The sequence below is a fragment of the Mobula hypostoma genome, chromosome 27 (assembly GCF_963921235.1).
Source record: "Mobula hypostoma chromosome 27, sMobHyp1.1, whole genome shotgun sequence".
In the NCBI taxonomy this organism is placed as follows: Eukaryota; Metazoa; Chordata; class Chondrichthyes; order Myliobatiformes; family Myliobatidae; genus Mobula; species Mobula hypostoma.
In genome coordinates this window covers 13,884,936-13,898,417 of record NC_086123.1, presented here as the reverse complement: position 1 = coordinate 13,898,417, position 13,482 = coordinate 13,884,936, and the positions used below count along the sequence as shown (strand labels likewise).

Sequence of the window (13,482 nt, the reverse complement as noted above, 5' to 3'; positions counted from 1 at the left end):
TTATCGTCTGTGTCCCTCTATTTAACTTCATAAGAGGTGATAGTATTCAAGCCCTGAAACAACTGTCGAGCAACCTTTGTCAATTCAAGTTTAGTCCAGAATTGCCACTTCACTCATGAGACGGATTTCTGGAGATCATACCTGGTTCTCTTGTACCTTTCTTGGTCACCAGACCTGAATGCCTCTGATCTGGCCCTCAAATTGCGGATCTCATGGTTCATCCTGGGCTTCTGATTGGGGAAGACTCTGAATAATTTTGTGGAGATGCACTCATCTACAACTGTTTTAATAAAGTCTATGACAACCATGGTGTATTCATTCGGATCCACAGATGAGCCCTTGATCACAGCCCAGTCCACCAACTCGAAGAAATCCCGTAGCTACTCCTCTTTCTCCCATAACCACCATTTTGTTGTCTTAATCTTTGGAGCTTTGCTCTTTAGCTACTACCTGTATGCAGGTAGAAGAATGACAACCAAGTGATCAGATTTACCGAAATGCATTCTGGACATAGAACAGTAAGCATTCCTTATCTTAGTATAACTGTGGTCTCAGGTGTTGGGACTTCTTGTGCTACAGGTTATATGCTGATAGCATTCAAAAATCTTAGGAAGCAAAACCTCAGCAGTGCACTTCACAAAACCTAGTCAACTCTCAGCGCTCACTCTTAATAGGTGTGGACGGCTAGGTCATTCAGCCCACCAGACAGAGGAAAGGAACGTGCTGATGAGCAGGCAATATTGCAGGCAAGCCTGAGCCGTGGACTGGACCCATCGCAATACAGCCTGTTGTTTTTGCTTTGTAATTAAACACAAATATTCATGTTGACAGAAAATATATAAGTGTGATCAGACTATCCAATCATGTTTAATATGTAAACTTAAGACTGCAATTCTTTGTGTCTATTTCCTGTGCTAGTTTTCTTTCTTCAAAAGCACTACAGTTCCTAGGTATTCTCTAGCACCTTGTATTCATGCTCATTCTTAATATGGTTGCCAGCATTGCAAATATTTTAAGCAGTTTATTCGCAGAGCTCTATCATAGTTCCATCATATAATCCACACCTCTGTATGGTCAATGACTATCACTGGTCTTCAGAAAAGATTGGATCATGCTGGAATCCTGGATAATTGTTGGTTTATGTTCCTTATCCAAATACTTAACTATTGCTCAACTGGAAGATTGCATTAACGTCTGTTCCAGTTAACCTGAAAGGATTACTATATGAAGAGTTAGATGATCAAGCAGACTTTTCTATTGAACCTATTTTGTTGCATATGGGATCAATCTTTGACTTGACAGTTGGTGCATAAAGCTAGCCCCTAGAATTTCAGTTCTTTCTTTTTGTAATTTATTTTTTATTGAAGTTCATCAGTTCTTAATGGAAATCCAGGTTTCAATGGAAATGCGGGTTGGTTGTTTTCAGAATGGATGGCTGATTAGCACCATTAATTTTATATACAAAAAAAAGTTAATTTGGTAAGAAATCCATTTATTTCTAGAAATTGGTGCACATCAAGAAAATTCAAAACTAATTTGCATCTATTATGATGGTAAAGTAGATGAACTCAAAGCTTTAATCAACAACGGGCTCAAATGTTCAAAGGTTTGTTTATTATCAAAGTATGGATGCAGTATACAACTCTCTGATATTGTTGCCATGGCCGAGATATTGACAAAGGAAGAACAGAGCAGGCAGTCAGTTTCCCAGGGTATATCTTTTTCAGGCAAGGTAGAGGAAGAATGAAAAGGGTTGAGGTATTGCATTGTTAGTCACAGATTCCATTACTTCAGTATTGAGGGAGTATACCTCAGAAAGATCCTAAAATGAGGTCATCTGAATATAGATTAGAAACAAAAAGGGAGTCATCACTTTGCTGAAGGTGTTTACAGATCTCCCAACAGTCAACAAGAGATAGGAACATACATGTAGGCAAATATCAGAAAGATGCAATTAAATTAGGATTGTCATACTGGAGGATTTCCATTTCCCGAACATAATAAGTTTGATAATATTGATAAGTTTGTGGTCTAAGGTAGAAGGAGTCAATTTTAGAAAACCTAGCACACTTATTTTTCAACATAGTCCCCTCCTACATTTACACACTTAGTCCAGCGGTTGTGGAGCATACGGATCCCTTCTTTGTAGAAGTCGGCGTCTTGGACCTCCAGAAAGTGGTGTGGCTTAAGGTAGATGGAGATGAGTTATACAACTCTTGTTACATGCACATGCAGTTCAACTCCTTGAGTGATTATGCAGAAAGTTTGAAGTTAATAACTCATCTCATTCTACCAGGCCACGAACTTATCAATCACCCCTGCTGTGGACCACTTTCTGGAGGTCCAAGAAGCCGACTTCTACAAAGAACGGATCCGTATGCTCCACGACTGCTGGACTAAGTGTGTAAATGTAGAAGGGGACTATGTTGAAAAATAAATGTACTAGGCTTTCTAAAATTGATTCCTTCTACTTTAGGCCACGAACTTATCAATCACCCCTCGTAGGATTGCCTGAATGTTAAATGCTCAGAGGAGGTGGAATTCTTGAGAGATTTCCATGATGGGTCCCTAGCTGCATTTAAGAAGTGTCTTGATGAGCACTTGAATTGCCTGAGTATCAAAGGCTACAGACCACATTGTGGGAGATGGGATTAATATAAAGGATGCCCACTGGTCCATGTGGACGAATTGGGCTAAATCACCTGTTTCTATGATGTACAATTCTATGATTGTATGACTTAAATTTTTCTTGAATATTGAATATTTGTCTCTTTTGTATACAACTGTGTGTTTGAAATTATACTCATCCTTTTGTTTCCTTTTGGAATGATGACATTTTCTCATTTGTAGATGGTGCCTTTTTCCTTAGAATTGTGCCCTGGAGTTACATCGTATTTCTCACAAGTAAGTGTAATTTATCTTACGACATCATAATTTTTATTATAATTTTTTTCACTTATTGTGATATTGTTAGTCTTAGACACATTTGAAAGCATTGTTGTTGAACATGAGGGATTGAGTTTGAAAATAATGGAACGACATATAGAAAATAAGAGCATGGATTCTCAAAGCACCCTTCAGGCCTGCTCCATCATTCGATGTGATTGTGGTGGAGAATCCACTTCAGATTAGAAAATTTGAAAGTTAGATCACCTCTGGAAACTTCTAAGCTGCAGCAAGGATAGAAAATTAGGAAAATCATAGAAGGAGATTGTTATTTCAGTTTGTAAATTAACCTGCTAAAAGGATAGTAATGTACAAAGTAATTTGATACCCATATTGGTTTCACAGTGGCATTCCTGCTAAAATATTTGCAGAAATAAAAACTTATGAATGACTCTCCAAACCTCAATTTGATCTAGTCATTTTTTTTGCATTCAAATTATTCTTATTATTGCCATATTTTTTCATACAGTGGTTGTAATGTTATGTTTTGTGTAGTTTATGGGGTTGAAATGCTGCTGAAAATTACTGGACTAGGACCATCTGAATATTTTACATCTGGATGGAATCTGTGAGTATGAAACAAATACCAAGTGACATACAAAATGAATCATCTTTAATCATTTTCAGTCCAGGAAGTTTGGTTCCAATTTCTTAAAGATTGGTGTAAAAGTGTAAACAGGATTACTTTATATAAGCAGGTTTTTAAACTTGAAATTTTTATCGATATATGAACAGCTGATAGAAGTCCTTCATACAAAGCAATAAGGTGGTGAATTTTCTGCAGCTATGCACCAGCATTATTATTCTGCTGTGCCATCCGAAGCTTTGTGGTGAAATGCATACTGATGAATTTCTTTCACATCCTTCCACATTAAGTTCATGCATGAAAGTATTATGCTAGTTGATTAGCATTTTAAAAGTTTTAAAGTGCATAGCAGTAGAAGTTGCTGCTAGATGCTACTAATTTAAGTTCTTCCACTGAGGAGTTTCAAAGTGGTCTTCCTCAACATTGTGACTAAAACCATTTAGTCCATCAAGCTGTATTTGTCAAAACAGTCAATCCAGTATCCAAATGATTTTAAATATTCTACGAAGTTTTACTTCTTCAGAAGGCAATAATAAATAACTACCAGAGATGAAAAAGATTAACTTGTTTTAAATTTCCTATTCATTCATTGGAAATATACTTTCCAATCTAGTTTAATTTGACATGTCATTTTAAGTATTTATCTCAATTAACACTGCTGTATCTGAGTTGGTGCTCTAACTACTAACGAAGCCAAATGTTTGTGTAAGTGCAGGAGAAGGGGCACTGGATAACACTGTGGGTGCCAGATGAGGACATACTTTAAATGTAGCTATAAGGCACTGGCATGTTGCTAAATGGCATGCTGGCTTGAGAGTTCAGCTAAATTGCACTAATCGCATGTGCTCAGCAGAAAATACATATTCCAAGTAAACCATAATCATCATTTGTTAGGAAGCTAGTTTCAGTTTTTTGGGCTAATTTTGAATCTTATAAGTAACGTAGAAGCACTCAGCAGGTTTAAATACTAGCTGCTTTTCAATTTACTACCATAAAAATCTTTTTTTAACATTACATACCCTAATTTGCTTTAAGAGCAGACTATTTATCTCTCTGACATTAGTTTGATTTTCATCTGTGCAGAAACAGATTTATTTATATTAATCCCAGTTTTTCTCAATCCCATTTTCTAAATTACTGATACACTGTAAGTGATAATGCAGTTCCCATCTACTGAGCATAAGGATATATCTCCTACTGGTTTTGAGGTGATATTTGCCTTGAAATTAAATTTATTTGGTATACATTCAGCAGTTGATGCCATGTATCCTTCATATTTTAGGTTTGATTTCCTGGTTACCATATTTGCTTTTGTTGGAATAGTGGTCCTAGCATTTGATATGGAACCATTCTATTTCATTGTCATATTGAGACCTCTTCAGCTGCTAAGGTCAGTAACCAGTTCTTTGTACAATATTTATCTTTTCCAGGTAGACAACTTTTCTGGTCCAGTTTCCTTTAAAATCTAGCTAGATTGCAACAAAATATGCTTGCTTCTGAAATTAATGCACTTGGCATCTCTTTTTGTTATTTTAACTTTGCTTTTGGATTCTTAATTTCTGAACATTAAACACAAATTTACAGCCAAAACTGGGAGTAATATTTGTACATCCTCTGAAGTTTTCAGTGTAGATTGTTGTCTTGGCACTAAAATATAAAACTGGCGTTGAAAACTGCTTATAACTGAAGACACGCAATGTTCATTTTCACAACAAAAATATAAATAGATCAGCTCTTGGAATGAGTAACTGATCTAATTTTATGTGTATAAAAAAATTATATGCCCTGTTGAAAATTTGATAATTCTGCTATTTAAACTGTTACTTGTTAAGTAAGATCATATCACCTAAAGTGATATAAGAATAACTGGAAGTTAAAACATAGAACACTACAGCACAGGAACAAGCCTCACAGTCCACAATGTTGAGCCAAACTAATTAAAGTAGTAATCAAATGCCCAACTAAACAAATCTCAATGTCCATAGTCGTCCATTTCCTGCACATTCATGTGCCTTTCTAAGAGCCTCTTGATCAGCTCTCCATATTTGCCTCCGCCACCACCCCAGGCAGCACATTCCAGCATCCACCAGTCTCAGTGTAAAAAAATTTCCCCTGCACATCTCATTTGAACTTATTCTCTCTCACCTCAAATGCGTTTAATATTAGCCATTTCAATACTAAGAGAAAGATACTGTATGTTTTTGTGTATTTGATATTTCAGTAATATTTGAGCAATATTGTAAATAGATTGTTTTATTAAGCATTCTTTGTTATTTAAATAATTCATTATGGGTTATTTGTAAAAGTGCATGAATGGCATACGTCATTACACCATCATGTTATATTTGCACGCCTCACTAAAAGTAAAACAAAACTAAGCACATGCATCTCCCAGCTCTGTGGTTTTCTTTCAATTAGTTTTATGTTTTGGAAACAAAAAAACTAACAGTGGTAACGATAAAGTTTTAAATGAATCCGAGATGACTATCTACCTTTTGAAGTGCAGCGAGACACTCGATTTAAAAAAAAGAAAACAAATGAAATTTTTGGGTTCCTAAACAGTGAGTACTGGGTGATAACGAATTTTTTAAAAAGCAAAAGTGACTGGCTACATTGGAAAGATAGATGCATTCAATTGCACAAGAGATAACTGGATGATGTATACTGAATGAATTGAGCAATATTTTGAAGGACATGAAGTAGCCAATGAAAATCAAATGCCAGTTTTGCTGAATGCAATTGGTGGAAGAGCATACATTTTGCTTAGATATTTAACTGCTCCAACCAAACCAGCTGAAATGAGCTTTGCTGATATTGTGAAAGTAATACAAGAACATTTAGAAACAAAACCATTGTGATTGTAGAACATTTTGATTTTCGTAAGCAGAATCAAAAGAAAGAGGAGTCCATTTCAGCTTATGAGACTGAATTGAAGAGATTGTCCGTGCATTGCCAGTTCAGTGCTGGGCTCAATGATACAGTGAGAGAGCGTTTGCTTTGTGAGAACTTACAAGAACGCATCCAAAAGTAACTCCTAACTGAAGCATAACTCATATTTAAAAGAACAGTTGAAATCTCTCTGTCAGTCAAAACAGCAGACAGAGGTGCAATTGAGTTGCAGTCAGGAATGAACCTGAGTTTGAACGAAATTGCAACATCTAAATAAAAACCTCCCTGGCAGAACAAATTGGGTTACCATTGTGGCAGGGGCTCACATACACGAGACCCATGTAGGTTTAAAGGTGAAACTTGCAGAAATTGCAACATATTATGACACATACAAAGAGCATGTCAGGCAGACAGAAATAAATGGACTGCACAGGGAAGGGATAAAGAGAAAAAGTCAAGTTGCAGTTTTAAAAAAAGCACTAATCTGCATGCTGTTGCTGAAAAAAAATCTGAGAATAATGAGAGCAACACAGGACTCCATAGCTTTGACTTTTAAAATGTGAAAACTAACAAGAGACAAGCAATGTGGTTTACGCCAGAAGGGAACAGCAAATTAATTAAAGTGCAATTGGACACTGGCTTGGCTGCTTCAGTCATTCCAGAAAATGAATTTGAATAGCATTTCAAAGATACTGAACTGAAGCCTGCAGATATTCAGCTAAGAACTTGTATTAGCAAAAAGATGTCTTCTGTGGGAATGACATTCATAACAGTGAGCAACAACAACCAACAAGCCACATGGGTTTGTATGTGGTAAAAACAGGAGGGCCAGTATTGTGGAGTCGTGAGTGGCTGAGACAACTACAACTTGCTTAGAGATCCATCCACCGGTTGCATGCCACATCCCGTGCAAGAGAGTCAAATGAAACTGAATTAAGAAAGGTACTGGATGATGCTACGGAAGTGTTCAAGGATGGCACTGGAAAAATCAAACATATCAGGGTAAAATAGTGTTAAATGAAAATGCCTCAACCAGGTTTTACAAAGCCCACCCAGTTCCTTATACCATCCATGATAAAGTAGCTAGCGAGCTAGATCACATGGAGACTTAAGGAATTCTTTCTCAGGTTGAGTAGTGTCCATGGGCAACACCAGTGGTCACAGCAGTCAAGAAGAATGGGTCTGTCAGGATCTGTGGTGATTTTAAAGTCACCATTAACCCTGTACTGAAAGTTGATCAAAACCCTCTGTCCAGGATAGAAGATATCTTTGCAAACCTTTCTGGAGGAAAACACTAAAGCAAAGTGGACTTAGCTGAAGCCTACGTGCAGATGGAGACTTTGGACTAAGAATCCAAAGTGTTTCTCACCCTAAACACTCACAAAGAGCTTTATTGCTATAATAGGCTTATTTTTGGAGCACCATCTACACCTGCACTCTGGTAGAAAGCTATGGACCATGTGCTGCAAGGCTGCCAGGCAGTCATTGTTACCTAGGTGACACTATAGTTACTGGTCAGAATGACAACTTCTCCAAAATCTCAAGATTATGGGCTCAGAGCATGAGGCAACAAGTATGAATTCTTTAAACCAAGCATCACTTACTGTGGTCACACCGTTGACACACAAGAATTACACAAGTGTGTTGAGAAAATTTCAAGCAGTGGTGGATGCTCCAAGGCCAAAGGATGTGTTAGAATTGCAGTCACTTTTAGGATTATTATTATAACAGGTTCTTGCGAAATCTAGCTACGGTGCTTCACCCCTTGAACTCATTACTACAGATTGGGTAGAAATAGCTGTGGACAAAACAGTGTGGGGTGGCTTTCCAAAAGATAAAGGAAATAGTGACGGCAGACACATTATGATCCACATCGTCCAGTGAATCTTGCCTGTGATACCTCACCTTATGGTATAGATGCAGTCATGTTTCACGTTATGAGTGATGGAAGTGATACCCCATAGCTTTTGCATCACATTCCCTTATCACTGGTTTAGGGTGTAAAACATTTTAACCAGTACTCATATGGGAGAGAGTTTACCCTCATAACTAATCATCAACCACTAGTGTCTGTTTTCAATCCACAGAGGGGTGTTCCACGAACAGCAGCACACATCCTGGAATTGCTGATGGATTGTCCCATTTACCCCTGAAAAATTTACAAAAGAGGACACTGCTCCTTATGTATTTTTCCTAATGCAAATTGAAAGTCTCCCTATTATGGCAGAAATGATCCCCACACTGTCTCGGGTCTAAATGGCCACCTAAAATCGCTGGAACGTGCAGCAGAAACTTCTTTTCCCACCATTTTTATCAGCACCAGTTTGAACTTGCCTTTGATAGAGGTTGCCTTAAGTGGGGATTGAGAGTTTTTGTACCATCCAAGCTGAGAGTTAAAGTGTTGGAGGAGCTACCTGCCGGTCATCTAGGTGTGATCAAAATGAAAGCATTTGTCTGGTGGTCTGGGATAGATCGAGCAGTTTGTCATATACTGTCCAGGATGCCAACACATCCTGAAATGCCAGGATCTTTATCCCTAGGAATGGCCTGGATTACTTTGGCGGAGGATTCATGTGGAATTTGTTGGACCATTCATGGGCTCAAATTTCTTGGTCTTAGTGGATGCTGGTACAAAGTGGCCAGTGGTATTCCCAATAGCCTCCACTACAGCCTCGCACGCTGTTGGTGTGTTGAGAAGCCTCTGCTCAAGGAAGGTGTTCCAGAACACGTAGTCAGTGACAATGGACCACAGTTTGTTGCAGAACTATTTCAGTCATTCAATCTACACCGTACCACCCAGCTGCAAATGACTTGGCGAAAAAGTTTGACCGGAGTCTAAAGAACACACTGCGTGCAATGTCAACCGGGCACACTATACTGACACTGAATCAGAAGCTCGCCAATTTCCTCCCTGTATATTGCAATGCAGCACACTAACCAACAACTCACCAGCCATGCTGTTCCAGGAGGTCCCTTGCACTCATGCTTAGATCTCCTCAAACCCATATTCAGAATTAGTATGGAGGACAAACAGCTGAGACAAATTGAGGGCTCCTTAAACAAGGGGATTTGATGTTTCACTCCTGGACAAGCACTCTCCTACACAGTGGAGATTGCGTCTGACGTGATCTGCAGATGACACATCGATCGATTGAGGAGTGAGGAGTCAATGGTTAGAGAAGAAAGGTGACCAGAACTGTTAAAACCACTTCCTGCTGCCCCAGAGTCAACTGCTACAAGCACTATGCCACCACAGAGGACATTCTGGAACGTGAGATTATTTCACAGCCAGTATCTCCTGCCAAACAGAGTGACCTCCTTTATCAGGAAAGACATTATCCCACAAGAGTAAGGAATCCTCCTCAGCGATTAAAGCTTTAGGTCTGAATGGGTCAATTTAAAATTTACTATGCAGTGAATGTCTGTATAGCAGCTGTACTATATAGTGTGTGTGTGTGTGTGTGTGTGTGTAAACTGAGATGCATTCTATATTGAGTTGGAGTTTATAGGTAAGCAGGGAGGAGCATTGTGTTTTTAATGTAGTTCTGGAGTTACAGAACATAACAGCTATCTACTCTATCTGTGCCTCTCATAATCTTATAAACACCTGATATCTCCCCCTCAGCCACCATTCCAGAGGAAACAACCCAGGGTTGTCCAATCTCTCCTTTTAGCACACACCTTCTAAACCAGGCTTCATCCTGGTAAACCTAATCTGCACCTTCTCCAAAGCCGTACCATCCTTTATATAATGGGGTGACCAGAACTGAACGAATGCAAACTGTGGATGTGGCCTGATTAGAGTTTTATAAAGCTGCAATATAACTTCCCAACTCTTGATCTCAGTTCTTGGATTAATAAAGGCAAGTATACCTTATGCCTTTTAACCACCCTTTCAACCTGTTTAGCCACTTTCAGGGAGTTAAGGATTTGGACCCCAAGATCCCTCTCCTCATCAACACTAGTAAGGGTCTTACCGTTACCAAGTGTTCTGTCACTTTACATTTGATCTCCCAAAATGCAACACCCCACACTTGGCTGGGATAAACTCCAGCTGCTATTTCTCTGCCCAAATCTGCAACTAATCTGTATCCTTTACCAGTCTTCCACGCTAGCCACAACACCACCAATCTTCATATTGTCTGCAGACTTACTAATTCACAACTCTGAACTGATTTTACAACTTACAGACTCACTTTCAAGGACTTTTTACAACTCATGTTCTCTGTATTTTTTATTTGCATAAGCAAACTTATATAGCACATTAGTTATTTGTCAGGCTTTATTTATGTATATTTTTTCATAAGTTCTATAGTATTCCTTTACTTTCTTACAAAAAAATTGAATCTCAAGGGAGTATATGGTGACGTACATGTACTTAGATAATAAATTTTATTTTGACTGTGACACCTGTTTATTCTGAAATATAAGGCATGTGAACTGTTAAACAATTTTCTCTGTTCTCCAGATTATTTAAGATTAAACGAAGATACAGAGATGTTCTGGACACGATGTTTGAATTACTTCCTAGAATGGCCAGGTAGAGTTGATAACTTGACATTCTTAATCTTTAAGAAATTATTATTTCTCCTGCTCCCAGTAATTTGTTTTCATTTTCTGTCCTTCCAGTTTAGGGTTAACACTCTTGATATTCTACTATTCATTTGCAATTGTGGGAATGGAGTTCTTTGCCGGTGTTCTCTACCGTAACTGTTGCAAGTAAGTAAGATTGAGGAAATGTAATTCTAGCTTACACTGGTTTTCTCAGAAACATCTCACTCTAAAACTCCTCTCCCCATACTGAAATGCATATATTTTCCAGTGTCCATTGTGAAGGGAGAGTCCCATCTAGGTTTTAATAACTCCCTTCTGGGACAGCCTAATTTCATAGTGGAGAACCAGACTGAGTTTCCCTAAGCTATGTCCCATATTTACTTTTATTCCTCAAGGCCCATTACCTCCTGACACTCCACATCCAGATTTGACCCCCTTCAGTTCCCCACAATAATGTTACATCCCCCTTTCAGTAATTCCTGACACTTTGGACCTCTACTGCAGCTTGCAGTGGCAGACTCTACAGTAACATGCCACTGTTACCAGCATGGCTACCCTGGAATTTCTGGGGCAAATGATAGTGAAGTCTAATTTTGACTGTACTTAAGTACAGTACTGATAGAGTGCTGTGGGCTTGAAGGTCTTATCTGCCATCTCAAGAAGACATAAAACAACCCATGTCAGGAATTCCTTGCTAACTTCATCTAGTGTCACTAGACAGATTATCTAGTTATTCATCACACAGCTCTTTGTGTGCGTTTGAGCCATGAAGACTTCTCATATTACAGCAACAGCTGCACTTCAAAAGTACATCTCTTATCTTCAAAGCAAACTCAATAATTACACAGGACAGACCAAGGATTCAGACTGAGAAACATAAAAATAAAGCATTATTTAAAGTTCATAAAACATGCTCTACCATGTCATCTACTTTGATGCTTTGCTGAGACAACTACAATATTTAAGCAGTTCACACACTGTTAAAGCTTAGGGTGTCAGAATCAATCAGGTTTAATATCACAGCATATGTCGTGAAATTTGTTATATTTTGGAATCAGTACAATGCAATACAATAATAGAGGAAAAAACTGAATTATACGAAATATATATATATTGAGTAGCTAAGTTAAATGAGTAGTTCAAAAATAAAAATAAAGTAGTGAGGTAGTATTCATGAGTTCAGTCCATTCAGAAATCAGATGGCAGAGGAGAAGAAGCTGTTCCTGAATCGTTGAGTGTCTGCCTTCAGGCTGCTGTACCTCCTTCCTGATGGTAACAATGAGTATGGGGCATGTTCCAGGTGATGGGAATGCTTAATGATGGATGCCAGCTTTTTGAGGCATCGCTCCATGAAGATGTCCTGGATGCTTTGGAGTTTGGAGTTCATTCCCAGTGCCATCTGGAAGGACATTGTCCTCGTGGCGATGTACAGTTTCTTCCCACATTCCAAAGACACACCAGTTAGTAGGTTGTAAATTGTCCTGCAATTCGGCTAGTGTTAAATAGGTGGATTGCTAGGTGGCTCGGCTCATTGAGCCGAAAGGGCCTGTTCTGTGCTGTATCTCTGAATACAGGTTTCCCCCGCCATCCGAAGGTAAAGCGTTCCTATGAAACGGTTCGTAAGCCAAAATGTCGTGAAGTGAAGAAGCAATTACCATTTATTTATATGGGAAAATTTTGTGAGCGTTCGCAGATCCAAAAATAACCTACCAAATCATGCCAGATAACACATAAAACCTAAAATAACAGTAACATATAGTAAAAGCAGGAATGATATGATAAATACACAGCCTATATAAAGTAGAAATACTTCTCTACAACGATTGCCTGCACAGATCTCCGTAGCGAAAATCTCACGCAAGCACTCTCGGCAGAAAACCTTACGCAAGCGCTGTTGGCATAAACGTGCTCTCCAGTAACCTTTAAACTATGAAGCTGCCAAATCTACCAAATAACACGTAAAAATACACAGCTTATATAAAGTAGAAATAAGGTATGTACAGTGTAGTATCACTTACCGGAATCGGGAAGACAGCGAGCACACTGATGATGGTGTATTAGACTGAGTGGTCGCAGGCTGGGTGGTGCAGTGGCCCCCACCCTCCGGGCCGCCTACCCGATACATTGCCGCAAAGAACACGGGGGTCCAGCGGTAGCCGGGAGGCACACAGCACATCGTTAAGAAAAAAGCTGAAATAAACATGCTAATTAATTAGGTGCTGCTCGGCACGTAATTGTTGGCGCAGATCAGAGACAATTACCCTTTCAAAATTAAAGTCGTACTTTATCATTACTCATTCGGTTTCGATTGTTATCCTTTTTTCTTTCAATTGCATCAGCTCTTCATCTGTCAGTTCTGGATCATGGGATGCCAAAACCTCTTCAATATCATGTTCATCAGCTTCCACAAGCCAAACTCACGTTGTCCTTACTTCGTTCACCACGATCAAAACACTTAATTATGTCCAGTTTTACCGTAAGTGTAACACCCTTGCGAGCTCTTTCAG

General features: G+C 38.7%; 1 protein-coding gene across 1 annotated transcript in view; it reads left to right on the top strand.

Annotated features, from left to right (window-relative positions):
* Positions 1-13,482, top strand: part of tpcn1 (two pore segment channel 1) — an 86,589-nt gene that overhangs the window by 62,459 nt on the left and 10,648 nt on the right. Inside the window, exons 16-20 of the mRNA XM_063034342.1 lie at positions 2,851-2,904; positions 3,442-3,514; positions 4,815-4,922; positions 10,890-10,961; positions 11,051-11,140. Coding sequence (XP_062890412.1) covers positions 2,851-2,904; positions 3,442-3,514; positions 4,815-4,922; positions 10,890-10,961; positions 11,051-11,140 — 397 coding nt within the window. The remainder of the gene's footprint in view (positions 1-2,850; positions 2,905-3,441; positions 3,515-4,814; positions 4,923-10,889; positions 10,962-11,050; positions 11,141-13,482) is intronic.